The 16,683-nt window shown below is 37.5% G+C and overlaps 1 protein-coding gene across 1 annotated transcript; it reads right to left on the minus strand.

Moving 5' to 3' along the window:
• Positions 1 to 8,924: 8,924 nt before the first annotated feature.
• On the minus strand, positions 8,925 to 16,586 carry LOC139735397 (kelch domain-containing protein 10-like). The gene is made up of 7 exons (XM_071646145.1): positions 16,505 to 16,586; positions 15,220 to 15,362; positions 13,800 to 14,042; positions 13,181 to 13,450; positions 12,173 to 12,287; positions 10,873 to 11,012; positions 8,925 to 9,134 (listed from the first exon to the last, which is right to left on the minus strand). The coding sequence occupies exons 1-7, from the start codon at positions 16,584 to 16,586 to the stop codon at positions 8,925 to 8,927; spliced, it is 1,203 nt and encodes a 400-aa protein (XP_071502246.1).
• Between the last annotated feature and the right edge of the window lie 97 nt (positions 16,587 to 16,683).

Raw genomic sequence — 16,683 nt, forward strand, 5'->3', positions numbered from 1 at the left:
GATAGACCTAACACACAAAATATGTATGAGTTCAATTCAATTCAACAAAATCCAGACACTAACTTCACAAAGTTTTGTAAAATGGTGTTTCACTTTTGATTCCTTTAATATTAACAGACGTGTATTTTAGTTATCTTTTGCGGTTCTACATTTTACATTTGAAAACACTAAAATGGAAAATGGAGATAAGAATTTGTTTGTTTACTTGTTTATTTTTACTTTGTTATCAATTTTTCTCTGTGTGGAAACCATTGTGCTTTGCTGGTGCCTTTTGACTTTATTACTTTCTTTGGGGTTCCGCATTTTAATTTGTATTAAGATGATTTTTTTTTTAATTTTATAATATTCTGTCATCATTCTTTGTCATTTTGAAGTATCATCTATATCGATTAGGTTCTATAATGTATCGTAAATAGTCATGTAAATAATCGTATATAAAGTACTAAAAAATCATTGTACTGAATGTTTTCCAAATGCAGGGTGCCGTGGATTTGTAATAAACTGTCAAACTGTCAAACACGCACAATCATTGTAATTCTTTTCTTTTTTTCCTGCGCATGCGCTCTCTTGTCCTCTCCCCCATCAGCCTCAGGGTCCCTATGGCGAGACACAACTTCCTATTCTCATCACTTTGTAACGGTGAAAAAAGATATCATATGACAGTTTAGCGTTTTCTATTCCGAGTGCATTTTGCGCTGTACATTTTAAAAACGAGAAAAAGTGCCGACATTTTTTTTTTCTGTTCGATAAACGTTTAATCTGTGGATTCTGGAAACAATGAAGTTCAATATCTCTACTGTTAATAACGAGCGAAGTAAGTAGCACGCCTTTATAAAGCACACCCAATGCTGGATTGCCTAACCACATCTCAGTGGAATTTCCTGTAGTCGGAGGTGCCACTAAAAAACAACAACGAGTTTCATGATAAACCACCACCACTATACCTTTGCTACATTTCAGAAACATGTGCCATATTAACGCGCACGTTGCCCGATCGGAAGCTAGATGTACATGCATGACCATGTGTAATAATCATAACGCCCTATAACGCCCTAGGGTGGGTCGGCATGGGGGGGGGGGGGGGGGCTATACCCTTGGGTACTTGTCTCCTGGTCATTATGTCCTTAAATCGGACAATTTTTCCCTTATTACATAGTCCCCAACGAATTAGACAGTACATGATGTACATGTACTACGAGAAGAATTTCGTATGTAGGCCTACTCTTCAAGGACGCTTCTTTCAACTGATCAAAATAACTTGAATATCCCTAGATGATCAGCTTCTTTGACGCTTTGAAAATCAGAGAATTTACGTTCCTCAATTGTTGCCATGCATATATTCAGCCAAAGAAAGACATTATAAGCTTTCTGGTTCCTTATTAAAGAAATGCAGTCAACTCCGCTATGCCATATGCCAAGTAATCGGCCAAGCCGATGAAGATGAAAAGTCGCAATTTACTTCCTAAATTCATAGCCTTACGTGTGTTATTCCCCTGTAAACGCATGAAGTCAGATATGTCTATAAGTCGATCCGTTTTCCTCAGTCCAGTCAAGATCGACTTAAGCTGAGTTGACTGTACTTTGTTTTAGCGGTCACGCAAACTTAAATATCAAACAACATTTTTTCTGTTGGCGCACATATCACTTATCTTGCAAAACTTGTGTCATCGGGTTATTTATCATAGATTACATTTTGATTTCCATAATACCGACAGGGAGGTGACTCACCTCCCTGATACAGATAACATCTAATAATAACACGTTGGCCTCAGACTTATTACTGTGTCTTTACGGATTTGATTTATAAAAGGCACCACATTTTTGCACTTCCAAGCGTTACTTTTGGTAGATTTATCTTGTCTCACTGCATCCTATTAATAAGAAGTATAATAGACAATGATACTCATAATGATAGGAGCAGCAGTAATGATACTTCCATAAAACTGATTATTAGAATAATAATTTATAAGATGTCATGAAAGGAGCCAACATCATTTTGAATATTTCTGTGTAATGCTGTACTATTTCTCACCAAAAAAATAAACTCCAAAAGAAAGAGAGAAAAAAAAATATAATCCTTATACAGAACATTCCACAAAGGACAAAAGTCGGATAAAATACGGAAGATCTGACATTTTGAAATTCAACTTGTTAAAAACAATTCTTGACCAGTCCTTATGGTATTCAAAATTAATGAGCAAATTGATGATATCATGCCTTCCCAAATTTTCATGTATATGTTATATAATTATGAAATTTGACAAATTTGCTTTAAGCTGACACAGGTGAAAACATATTCCCATACCATAATATATCATTTAACATCATATAACATTTGTTCTTTTTTCATTTTGTGTGGTTTGAGGCAAGTCTTTATTCATACAGCTGAAATATGAGATTTTTGTCATTCCTGTACATGAAATGAATAAGAAATTATGAGAGCATGACATCTGATTTGAATATTCATAACGACTGGTCAAGAATTGTTGTTTGTTTGTTTGTTTTTTTAAATTCAGAATGTCGATGCAAACAATTTTCACCTATATATGTAATTGCCTGATCTTAGTTTTGCACTGATGCGTCTACCACAAGTTCGCTATTTTTCTCACACAACTCCCTCTCTTAGACAATTCATGTACAGGTATTGACTTGGGAAGTACAACAGTATAATAAACACAAGGATGTTTGGTATATATTATGATACATTGAAAAGTGTATCTTGGAATATGATTGACAGGTATGCAGTGTCCTTTTGCCATATTTTGGTCTGCATGATTACTTTAGTATTTTTTTTTTTGGGGGGGGGGGGGGGTCACAATGACACACTGCTCTCTTCAGTCAATAACAGCACCAAAATTCATTCATTTTTGTTAAAACACATCCACACAGCAGTTTGGCAAATACAAAACTCACATCATTAGATTTTCACAAGTTTATTTGTTTATTGATGTCATAATATAATGAGTAGAACTGCCCAATCGTGATGATATAGTATGCACTGACTGCTATTCATTTTCGAGAGACAGGCAAAAGAAGACACAACTTAGTCTTCTGTGTATGCATGATCGGATGTATGCATACACATCTCATGCATGTTTGATATATGAAAGAGTAAATTTGAAATAAGATCATGTAAACATCACAAATTGTTCTGAGAAATTTCTAGCTCACATTCAAGCAAGAGATAAAATAATTAGAAAATGAAACCCTTCGTGTTACCATCTGATACAAAACATGGGGGATCAATAAAGCCTGGAGCAGAAAAAAAAAACTTTTATTCCATTATTTTCTTTGCTTCTTCCCTCAATACAGGAACGGGTGCATAAACTTACTAAAAACACTGCAATAACATTGACTGGCACAGTCCATGGCAACTTTTAACATTCCACAGTCCCAACCACTTGTAATGAATTGAATCCCCACATGTCAGCTATTCAGGTATACTCAAAGACAGGGAACTCCAAGAACATCTTGTAAAATTAGAATAAAAGAACAACAAAGTGGTAATCTCTCCTGCCTTTACTTAAATTTCCTTCAAGCAGTGATCATTGAAAGATTGCAAACATCTCTATCACTGTAACGATCACTTTGCAAGGCATAATTCACATTTTACATGGCTTGATTGAAAACTATTTTCTTTCAGAGAGGAGATCTATAATCAATTGCAATGACCCTACTTTCACGGCTATTAAAACATGGTATGTAAACACGCAAAGTCTCCCCTACATAATATGCTACACTGATATATGTTTGCCCTACATATAATTTTACAGTTGAAATAGACATTTCAGTACTTTGTCGGACAAGGCTAATGTTGATAACTTGCATACATTTTGGGAGAAATATTCTAAAACACATTCACATATCAATGCATGTGGGAAGTGGCCAGGTATCACAAATCCCTTAAGGTTCAGATACATTTTCCTGAACTGAAACATTTTAAATACAGTACGCAATTGCTGACTTGTGTACTTTTCAAAAGCTGCAAAATTCATTTGTCACACAGCAAAGTCCCATATATCCATTGACTCCTTGGCAGTTTTCAGCATGTAATTGCAAAATGCAATTGAGTTGGCTGTTTGACCATAAAAAGTGATAAGGAATTCATGGAAACCTGTACTATAACTGTTAAGCGTTTAGATACATTCTCTAGAGATACAGTAGTTCTTTGGTGATGACCATACACTGAGGCAGTAAAGAAGCACTTGTCGTACATCACATTATATTTCTGACAGCTAATGAATAAACAAATACTGCCTGAACAACTTACATTAATTATAGTCTTCATCACAGAGTGATTAATGGCTGTAAAGTATCTTAACCTATTGAGAATGAGATGATTACTGCATACGCCAAATATTTTGCAAGGTTTTTATTTTCGCAAATTTCACGAGTCAGGTCCAATTCGCAAAATTAAAGACACGCAAAAATAATAAATCTGATCCCAATACAAATGTGATGCACATGTATGTATTTCTTTGTTTAATACAGTTCTTCACGATCGCAAATTTAACCACTTGCAAAATCATCAGGAAGTCTCGATTCTAGAAAATCTAGACTAGCTAAATATATGGCATATACAGTATGTTCTATAACACACTTTTCCCACACATAATAATACTGGCCACAGTATACCCAGAACTACTAGTAGTCTTTAACAGGTTATCAAAAGAGATATGGGGTGTAATTTGAAGTATGAATTTAGTCATGAATAGATCTAGCCACAATTGTTTTCTACTTGACAGGTTCCACTGAAGACTTATGAACACGCTATTGCTAGTTATTCAACTTTACTGTTCAAAGTGAGTACAGTCAACTCAACATGAATTTACCTTATATTTTAAGCGTTTGTTGAAAACACATCTTTTTAACATGTCCGTGGACTAGGTTTAACACTATACAATGTTTGTCACAGCTCTGTCACTTTTCATCTTGTTTGTCTCCTCTCTCTCTCTCATGTCTATTTTCACAATGAGTTCCTTCCTTCAATGTGCATAGAGACATCGATCTATTTTTGTGATATGCGCAATACAAATACAGTTTATTATTATCATTATTATTACTGGGACTGGGGGAAATGAATCAACTCAAGCAATATCTGACTTCTGCATGTACAGAGGAATGTCATACTGAAGGCTATAATAAAATATTGTGACTTTTTACTTCCATTGATTTAGCCAATTATTTGACACAAGTGCCATTGACTTACGCAGAGTTGACCGTACATTTGAACACCATACCTGAACTGTGGTTAAGAAGTTTCACAATGCACCTACATCTATGGATGATTCTTTCCCCCTGTTTGGGACATTTTCAAAATCCTTGTTGAAACCTGCAGTTTAGTGTATACGCCGAATATTTCGGGAGGTTTTTATTTTTGCAAATTTCGCGAGTCAGGAGCTATTCGCGAAATTACAGACACGCAAAAATGTTGACTCTGATCCCCGATATGAATGTGACGAACACGTATACATTTCTCCGTTCACTTCAGTCTTCCACGATCTCAAATTTAACCACTTGCGAAATCGTCGGGAAATCCGATTTGCAAAAATTTAGACTCGCTAAATATATGGCGTACACAGTACATTTATTAGTCACTGCTAGCTGGGAGAACAAGGGACAGGCTCTCTGTTTGCTGTGGAAAATGTTTTGATTTCAGTTCGTGCGTTTAACATGAATACATTTAATACATACTCCATTATCTACATGTGCAATCAAACCTGCCTGAGCCACCGCCTGTCTGGAGCAGGCCATCTTCCGTACATGGCCACTAAAATGATCCCCTTACTGTTTTGCTATGACATGGAAGTCTAGGGCAAAAATACTAGATGTATCTAATAAAAAATATAACAAAGAAAGCCCATTTATCCAGGATGCTGACATATATTGACTATTACACGACTAAAAAGATCCTAGCTATCCGATCAGTCGATTGCTCATCACATGACATGCAGCTACAAGTACCATTGCATGCTATCGCTGTTGAGCATGTAAATTTTTTCAATCAATTTTGGGTATTCCATGCTGACATCACCCATTTCCATTTCGTCGCTTGAGAATGATAAGGGCGTTAAGTTGTCACTAAACCCATAGTGTTCAAGACAACTTAACACCCTTCTCATTCTCAACAGATGATTTATTCTACTGATAGGCTCATAATCAATGCATAATTTTTGCAGCATTGCAAACCTCTGACATAAAAAAATACATAATTTTGCTGTACACATGCAAGCAGTTACAAGAGTGCTCTTCATCGCTACTGTCGACAACTTCGACCAATCACTTTCACATACGACTGTGCCACACAGCAATGTAGAACCATTTACCTTCCATGACGAATGGTTGCTATTTCTATACTATATTCAAGAATTGGTGTGGACATTCATCGCCAGCGGAGGTATTGATAAAACAAATAGTGTATGGCTTTTACTCTCGCAATGAAACAAGATTAACCCTTATGACTATTCACTATTTGGGGTTCTGTGTATCTGTAGCTATTCTTAGACAGGTTAGAAGTACATTTGTAAGTGTGTAACTTAAATAATGTTTGCAATTAATTTATAACAATACAATAGAATAATTTTTCTGCACTGTCAATTCGTGTATTTGTAGAACGACACACTATTTGGAAGACTTACATATCATGGGTCACTAGATTTCATAAATTTGTTCTTAACAATATTTGTAGACAATTACACAAACACATGATATAAGGGGAGAGAATTGATATCTGCAAAGTATGAAAAAAGTGTGCATGTGTGTGTTTCTTTCAATGATAACACCACTGGCTTTGACAAATTTAGCATTGTCCTGAATGGGAGACTTTAAAACACATGGTCAGGAAACCAGTGCTCAATAAATATCTGCTGATGATATTTTACCATGGGCTGGGGGACAGAGAATCTGCTGCCAACAACTTTCCAGTTAAAGTTTTTCTGTGACCATATCTTATATTATATGCTCTTATCAAGGTGATACACTGCAGGCAATAATGGGCATTACAAACATGGATGCCAACTTTGTAATCAGCATGAACCTTTCTTGCAACAGATATGTCTATCAATACACTTTGGGACCAACAGCATTTTCCATAAAACCTGCAGTATTTTCAGAAAAAAAGCTACAAAATACCACAAAAAGAGTAACACCTCAGCACTGAGTGTCATTAAACAAAGTAAAACCATACCTTATACTGTTTATGCAGTGCATTTTGCAGTGTTTAAATTTTCACAAACTTTGCAGGTCAGTCTCATTCGCAAAATATACAACTCGTGGAAATAGTGCCTCCAATAAAACACATAATATGCTGTATATTGTCACCAAAGTGGGAAGTCACTAACTTTTCATCTAAAAAGGGATAATATTTATTTCTGATCCTGCCTCTATGGTTCTCCATCTTAAATTCAACTACTCACAATTGTCTTGCCAATCTCAATTCGTGAAATATCACACATGTGAAATATAATATATGTGACCGTGCACCTCAAAACGAACATAAAGTCGCACACACTGATTTTGCGTGAGGACTGAAAATAAGTGAAATGGGTCAACCTAGCCGAACTTGACTTTTTCATATTTTCTGAAAGAGCGGGTCTTCTTTTACATCATGTTTAAATTTGGTATCATAAAACGGGCAGGAAAGTGTGGTTTTTTTTAGCAGTTTATCTCAAACACTTTTGGTAGAATAGTGTGATTAGGTGTGTCTTTAGAATCCCTTTTTCATTTCTGAAAAAAACTTGTCCACACTCTTCACTTTCAACTCGAATAACTTTTGAAAGGATAACGCTACTTCTTTGAACGTTGGCATTAATTATGGACAGAATGTGTTAATGAGGCATGCTTAATTTCAGTTTAATCTGATAATCCCTTCATTGTTGTTACTCTGGTTGTTTACTTCCTGTTTTTTGTCCCATTCATCGCACAGCCAGCACGGTTTGGTAAAGATTAAGCGCTTGAATAGACACTGTACTTCAGAGCCTCTTTTCTCAGTTCACACTTTTCCTGAGATTGTGCTTTCTTTCCAATATTTAGACAGGTTAGGAGAGTCCATTTGATTTGAGTTATACATCATTTTAAAGCTTAAAGGTATTAGCCCACATTTGCAAACCCACGAAAATCAAAACGGCATAAAGCAGGTCCAATATGACTTCAAGTACAAGTTATAACAGTAACATACCTCACCTGTTGCTCTTTGTCTATACCATTCGATAAAAGAGAGAAAATCATCGTTTTAAAATCAATTTTCAAACCGGGTCAACCCGACCCAAATTACGAGCGCGGGCTAGCTATGTACATGTAACTTACACATGTATCGCATGCATGTAGTACGTACGTGGACAGGAGCTAGCGAGCGTTATACACACGCATACGGTGCATTTTCATTTATTTTTATGAAAGTAATGGACTAATTGGAACGAAATTTTGCACAGGTGTTACTGCAATCATACCCAAACTCCATGCTAACTATGAGACCAATTGCTGCAGGTTTACAAATGTGGGCTAATACCTTTAAAGTCTGCTCTTTCAGAATATGGTCTTAACTAAAAATTCATGTCTGGCGACTTTTTGTTTGTTTTGAGGTGCAAGGTCACATATGGTGTTTTAGTCAGTATATAGTTTCCTTAATTGGCTGTGGCTAGGGAAATTTGAATTAAGTATATATCATTCCCAGTCTTGCCCATTACCGAAGATGCAACACTGAGCGTTTTTGCTAGTTTGACTACATGTTGTGTTTCTTTCATCAAACATGACCCTATACATTCAGGTCATGCAGTTATCGAACCTAGAGCGTACCTCAAACAGTACCGCAAGTTGTGCGATTCTCTGATGCCTTCTTACTGCAGAGTTTGATCAGATACAAGTGTCCCTATCACCATGGCAACAGCATAATGTCTTTATCATCAGTATCATCATCATCGTCATCCTCATCCAATGTCTGGTAGGAGACAAGGGGGTACTCCCATAGCCTGCAGTGTGTCTTTCCTCACAGTCGAAGGATCCTTCAGCAGCGAGCGGACACAGCTCCAGGCCAGCTGGAGGAGGGGCTGCATCCTTACCCAGACCCTCACCAAACTCTTAGTGCGCCTCCTGCCCTCCTTATCCAAGACTCCTCCATGAATGAAGAGGCACCCATTCTGTGGACGGACACATGAGACATTGAGTTGAATTGAGTGGAGTTTATCTATTTAACTATGGTAAAAAGCTTGCTATCAGCTATAAGCTGTTTTCAGCAAGGCCTCGAAATGATAACAAAACATAGAAATCATACAATGAAGAGAATGCAAATAAAAAAACATGAAAAAATCATTGCAAAATGAATGCAAAAAAACCCCCAAAACTGGAAAAGTCACAAAGTATACAATTTGTAAGTACAGACAAAAAAAAATAATCAAACATGTGACAAGTTAATGGGAGACGGTAATTACATAGGCATTGTGTACTAAGAGAAATTTGATATAATCAGGTAGAAAAATTAGCAAAGGAAATGTCCTAAATTGCTTTTGAGAATGCAGTAATTGAAGTTAAGGATCTTGTTTCTGTTGGTAATGTATTGAATAATCTTGATGCCGAATATAAAGTGCTATTTCTAAGGATAGTTGAATTTGGCTTAGGGAGGTTAAGAATATTTTCATGATTACGTAGATTGTAGTGACTTACTCTCTTCCCGAGACGTTCACATAAACTTTCTGGTAGAAAATTATTAAGCAGTTATTGGAAAACACATTTTTGCAACCAAGCTACGGGTTCAGTTTTACGAAAACGACAATGAAACAAACAAACAAAAAAACCACACAAATCATCATAAAACATCACCCAAAACACAGCCATTGAGGTAGATCAAGAAGATTGTGCTGATGATATGCTACAAGGCTAAAGTTGGTTCGGATGCCATTCAGAAGGCTACCATTATGATTGTTCAGAAGGCTACCATTCAGAAGGCTACCATTATGATGTTTGCAGGCTTGAAGAGGCCATTCAATTCACATTATGAGTACCAGTCTAAATTCACTCTTCACTTCGAGTAGTTTCACTGTACAATGAAATGTACCACAAGGAGCTACACATAATCTGCGAACACAGCAACATAATTCACATAAATTTCTTGGTACTTTACTGAGTTTACAAAATTTAACGTATTGCTTTAATATACAGATTTCCCATTTCACATGTGCAAATGTTTCCTCATTGATCCTATCAACAACCATGTGAAGTGCAGTAATTATAAAACATTGATGTGATCATTATTCTTTTTAAAGGTTGAAGAATACAGCCAATAAGAAGTGTGCTATCAGTCATGTGTGCACTCTTTATCTTTATACTACAATGTGTTTGAAATCTTATTCTTTTGGACATCTTGGATCATATGATTAAGTTCTACATGCAGCTGACTGGTATTTTACCCACAAAGGTAAATGAAAAATAGTTCATTGACCCACTCTATAAAACAAATAATGCACCAGTCTAAGATTGTACTGTTATTTGAGATGGGGCACTCTCTCAGGTATTCACAATGTCATGCAACATGCACTTGGCTGTGCCTCGTGCATGTTTCACCATTGCAAAGACCCTTGAGAGCATCGTATCTCCACCAGCACACTCTCACCTTTGCAAAATTTACATAATAACAAAAATTTGTAAATGTCGAGTCATAAAATAATGAAAAAGTGAAAGGATTGCTTTTACAACATGCACGCTATGTGTGCTAGGTGACTTCTCTGAATGAAACCAGCCCCCAGGAGAGTCGGGTCCAACAGCTACCAGTGTATGAACGTTCTGGCTTGTGAGAACCAGCATCAACCACTCCCTACTCTTGCAAGTGTGTCTCGCTTAAATTTATTTGGAGTCGTAAAGAAACAATCTACTTGTACTTACCTGTGTTATTGCTGATGCATGGAAGTACACAGGCTGCGGTAATTTGGCTGCCAATTTGGTCCACTTGCGTGTGTCTAGTGATAAGGTCCATATATCATCATAGATTCGCTCACCGTCATAGCCACCTGTGATGTAGCCAACTGAATGTTAATAAAAAAGAGGAAAAGGAAGATTGGTGTTCTTTATTGTTCCAACTCTATTTTGATTCCATATCAATGTGACTGAGCATAAGAAATGATCAGGATCCCCTAGGGATGGATGAATATGGCTATACAGATATGTTCATGTATCTTGCGACAAGGTTAAATACTTTGGAGAGGGCTTTGAGTAGGATTTTTCTTTTCACCAGACAAACTCAGCTTGGTTGACTACCACTTGGATATATGTGACCCGCTACAACAAAAAGGTCCTAAAGTCGCGCACGGTCGAAGCCGTGAAAATCGAGTTTGAAGTCAGAGCATTAAAATTGGTCAAAACTTACGATTTTCTGATTTTGATATATCATTGGAGTCTAACATGTCTTCTATCATCTGTGGAAAGTTTGAGGCAAAATGATCAAAGGAAAGACCAAAAAATAGCGTTTTTCTGAGCCATGTTTTTTGGCTTTTCAATGAAGCAGAAACTGGTTCGAAAATTTGGATTGAGCGCCACAGATAGGTTCCGCCCCTAACAACGACCAGAGTGATCTCATTGGTCAGTTTGCTGCTTGCTGCTAACCGAAGCGTGAAGCTCGCTCACTGCCCAGTCGACTGGTGCGTGTGGGCGATGCTCAGCCGCTTCTCACATGCTGGTCACTGATTGGTTGGTGAGGAGACCGCCAACGCTGATGTGCTTGAATGAACTTCTTCGGGAGTTGCTAGGGCTTACCTTCTATTGTCCAGAGGTGAAAACTGACTTGAGTGTCCCTTGATCGCGACTGCGTCGAAAGGAAGACTTTTAGGGCGCTTTTCTCGAAACAGTGATTTTCAAGACGTCTCGACATGCTCTCTTTTAAACATCGATATCTCTGCAGCCGATTATTTTTATAAAATGCGTTACACATCAATTTAAAGCAGAAAGATTAGGGAATTATATCATGCAATTTTCAAATAATCGACCTCGCCCGACTTTAGGATCATTTTGTTGTAGCGGGTCACATATTGCTAAAGGGGGTTGGGAATACTCGTTAGCATTTCATAACAAAAAATAAACTCTGAATATGACAATCCTTAATCATTACAATCCATCCTGCTTACAATGAACTTCACATAAGCTTATATTCTATTAAGGTGGGAGAGCAATACCTCCTGTTCACACTCACCATTATCTAATTGTGCGCAACCATGGCAACGACGTGGTCCAGGAAAGCCATGGATTGCATCAGGGTAGGTATCCATCAATTCCCATTGCCTTGTCTCTGTGTCGAACACATTCAGCTGGTTCGGGCAAAACAACAACAAATACAGCAGTAACACAATATCAGAATAAAACCAAATCTCAAAAAGGATAGAGAGGGATTCACCTAAATATTCAACAAAAATCATCCTTTGCTAAGGAAAATTAACATTAGCATAAAAAGAACTTATTTCCTATTTCACTGAAAAGATTTTGATAAACATATGCCAGAAAATGCCATGTGTTTGAGGAAATTCTTTTAATATTCCATTTCTTTCCCTAAAACATTGGCATGGACTACATTTTGCAAAGTTTTATGTTGAAAAGAACAGAAAATCAAATCCTAAACAATACAAAATTTTATCAAAAAAACCCCCAAAACGGAGTGTTTATGCTCAGCTTGAACTCCAAAGTGCACTGACCCTATCTGCAAAAAGATTTTAAAAATCCATCAGATATCCATAAAAATTCCCGGATCACTACCAAAGTGTAATCATCTGTTCCTTGTGTCACTATCAACTTTTCCTGGAAGTTTCAATCAAATCTGTTCACAACTTTTGAGTTCAGGTTTGAGTTTCTTCAGTTTGTCTCCCTCTACAAATGAAAATTTGTTAAGATCGCAACTGCTGATCTGTAAATTAACAAACATGTCGGAAAAAAGGACCCAGTAGGACTCGAACCTGTCATCTACTGCTACCTTTTTTTCCAACATGTTTGTTAATTTACAGATCAGCAGTTGCGATCTTAACAAATTTTCATTTGTAGAGGGAGACAAACTGAAGAAATTCAAACCTGAGCCTTCCCCCCTCTGAATAATATCTTTCTTTCACTTAACTTTTGAGTTATTTTGCAAACAGAAAAACCAACGCTGATGATCACTTAACCTCCTCCTTCCTTGGAGGAGTTAATAATGCAAAGCCAATGAGTAACGCACCTGTTCCAGTGTAAATGCCATCTGAGATGTACCTCCTCCAATGACGTACAGCCGACGCCCATCACTCAGCATCTCATGTCTGTATCGAGGGTCAGGCACGCCCCTGTTCCGCTCCGTTAGGCCCTTGACCACTTTGGTCTCGTGCACCTGGAGGTCAAACACTCGTTCCCACTTGCTGGTGTGCAGGTGGCAGCGATGGACGTCCGAGCAGTAGACCCATCCCGTTGTTCCCCCAAACACATAGAGGTACGGATCGAGAATTGCTATAGTCTGCAGATTGGGAACAACAGGCATACAAACAGTCACTAATCACTCAAACCATAAAGCCTCATTGTTTTTAATAGTAAATTTCCATTTCAGGGCACCAAAACCATGTCAGCTGGTCAGCATATAGGGTAACAACTGAGCTAGTTACAGCAATATTCTCTGTCAAAATGTATAGTTTACTCACAAATTGTTCCTGACAATCATTTCTTAGTAGATCAACTGAATAGATGTATCAAAATATATTATATGGCATTACAGAATGAAACTTTTGCTGTTGTTTCTTCTTATAGTCTTCAACAAAGTTCATTTTGCACTACTAAAAAATCGCCCCCCTCCCCCAGCCTCGGCTCACCTGGCCATAGCTGTTGATAGGCTTCTTCTCCCCTTCTGCACTCCTATGATGCCACTCAACGCTGCGCACATCCAGCCAAGTTATCTCGTTACTGCTAGTGTGCCCAAAGGGGAAACTGGTACCCCCATAGATGAGGACCGTCCGACCCCTTCTAACAGCCGACATGGAGGCAAGCTTGAAGTGACGACGGCACTCATCAGCAAGCAGATGCCACTGATTAGATGGAATGTGGTACCTCCAAACCTACAAGGAGTGGGACACATCAATGCTCTCTGTTATGACAGTTTTTTTGTTTTACTTGGAGAAACTAATTTTACACTCTTTTGGGGAATTAGAGTCAATCTGAAATACTGCATTTCAGATCTGGAACAGTTAACCCGTTGAGGACGAGTCCCGAGTATACTCGGGCAGGTGTCTATGGGAAATGCGTGTTGTAGCAAAATCAAACCGTCCTCAACGGGTTAATAGTTAATCTGAATAGAACAAATACAATATAATCTATGTTATTGTAAAAGTGGAAATTTTCGCAGTGTTGAAATTTTCGTGCATTTCGCGCAAAATCCGAAACCAGTAATTGATGTCTGGATTCCGCAGAATTAAAAACATACGAAACTCTTCTTGCCTAGCCGAGCGAAAAACTAGTCGTGCGAAACTATCCACTTTTACAGTAGTTAATGACATCATTAAAACAGAGTTGTCATAAAGTTTACACAAAATCTTGAAATTTCCCTTTTTTTTTTCAAATACAATTATGTCCCAGTTTGAAACCATTATGCATCTGAATAATCATTATTTGAACTTATTCAGCCAAGAATAATAATATCTATACTCTTACAATACAGCAGAAAAGTTGAATATCAGTCAAGCCTTTTTTTTTTTTACAATAAAAGTAAATATCCATGGAAAGTTGTGAGGTGATGACATCATCAACTTGCTCACTTGCATAGGCAACTGTAATTGTTTGGCAAAAATTGGTAAAACTTCATAATTTCATAACTTCCCAAATTTTCATCTGATTTTGATAGAATTTGTACTGTTGTGCTCATACAATCCTACTCCCTCTTTTACGGCTAACTTTAACTGATCCAGAATTGCTCTTTAAGAATCATTATTGGATACAGGATAGAAATTTGTGCTTCCTTGGAAGACATAAGATCATTATTTTTTCATTCTTTAGCATGAAAATCTCTACATGAAATAGACAAACAACTTCAGTTCCTATATCTACAAAGAAGTCAAAATATTTCCTATTATGAGGAGAACACCAAGATTTTTTTTACTTAATCAAACCCAAACAAATGAGCATGACATTCATCTTGCTACATTCAAAAATAACCTTTAGCATTTTGAGAATTTAATTCTAGTTTCCATGATATTTTCTGATTTTCAAAAGACACTGGTTTTTATTCACTAATCTTACCTCTCCAAACAGTGGCTCCCTGATATCACCGAAGTATTGAAAGACAGTTTCTTCATCTGGATTATAGCCACCGAACAGGTAAACGTTGGTTTCATCAGCCACAGCACAGTGACCACTTCTAGCACATGGCTTCCTTTGCCTTGCTGTGATGAAGACAGAAGGAAACCAAATGTATGGTGGAGTGCATTTGATGACATTACAATAACTTATAAAGAAAAACAGAACTCTCACTTTTGCTTTCCTGGAGCTGCTGAAAGGCCAAGGGATTAGCTTCATTCAAGGCAGGCCTCTTTGAAATTTATTTAATATCTCTCATCTATCTACCCAGATGCCACGTTATAACAGGCCTAAAAATGCTGAAAATTTTTTATTAGCATTCCCATGAATTCTGCCCCCACCAACTCAGTCATAGTCTCAACTAGACCCTAACTGTTCTTTTCTTTTTTCTTTTTCTATTTTATTTCTGGGCTGCTTTCTTCCTCATAAATAGTCCGTACCGGTACTATACTCTCGATGATCAGATATCACAGCTGCCTGAAGTTAAATGAAAATCGTACAATGCAATTTTGCAATCGTGTGGTACATTAAAAAAACTAGAGAAGCACTCCGAGAGCACAGACCTTCACCAAGCAGCTCATTTCCACCACTGATCTTGCTCTTCTGTAGAGATCAGTGATTTCTACCCATACCTATGTAGACTATGCTGAAAATCGCCCGATTTCCCAATAAACCTTTTGTTACTTCATCAATACCAGCTGCGCGGTGCGCCTCACCCTGGACCAGAAACTAGAGCACGTACGCGTACTCTAGTGTTACATATGAAAACCTCAAAAATATGCAGCTTGAACTCCCAACACGTTCACTGACCCTACCTGCCATAATATTGAAAATCCTTCATAAAATCCATAAAAATTCCCGGATCACTACCAAAATTTAATCATCTGTTCCTTGTCATTCTCAACCTTTCCTGCAAGTTTCATCCAATTCTTGTACAACTTTTTGAGTAATTTTTCACACGGACAAAACAACGGTGCAAACATAACCTCCTCCCTTTGCGGAGGTAATAACTAACGGTTTGAGATATCTACACACTCGTGAAGTTTACTGCCAGGCCAGGCCAGTCACTACATTAATTAATACTGCACATATAGTGACATGGATTGTCATGCAAGGATCAAGGATATGGTGTTGCAGACCCCACGTATTGGGTATGGTGTTGGGCTCTTAACACTTCACAGAACCGACTTAAATCATACGCAAAATGTGATGATTTGCATACCTCGACGGTGCCCTCTGTCCGATTCAGGGCATGCTAAAGGCTCTAGTACAACCGCTGAACCAATTCTCAAAGGATAAAGGTGATCCATTCTTGTATTCGCCGAGTAGAGTTGTATCCAAAATTTATCAACGTGGGACTTTCCCCAACCGCACAACAATTTCAGTGCGCGTACAACGCACCAACTC

This window comes from Diadema antillarum, unplaced genomic scaffold (assembly GCF_040938485.1).
Source record: "Diadema antillarum isolate AM-2024a unplaced genomic scaffold, OU_Dant_1.0 seq00000576_RagTag, whole genome shotgun sequence".
Lineage (NCBI taxonomy): Eukaryota > Metazoa > Echinodermata > Echinoidea > Diadematoida > Diadematidae > Diadema > Diadema antillarum.

Excerpts from the sequence above, each read along its gene's own strand:
- LOC139735397 (XM_071646145.1), bottom strand. The coding sequence starts at position 16,586 with ATGGATCACCTTTATCCTTTGAGAATTGGTTCAGCGGTTGTACTAGAG. Across the intron at positions 15,363-16,504 it reads TGAATCGGACAGAGGGCACC|CAAGGCAAAGGAAGCCATGT; the intron begins GTCGAGGTATGC and ends TCTTCATCACAG. Across the intron at positions 14,043-15,219 it reads GGGAGCCACTGTTTGGAGAG|GTTTGGAGGTACCACATTCC; the intron begins GTAAGATTAGTG and ends CACTCCTTGTAG.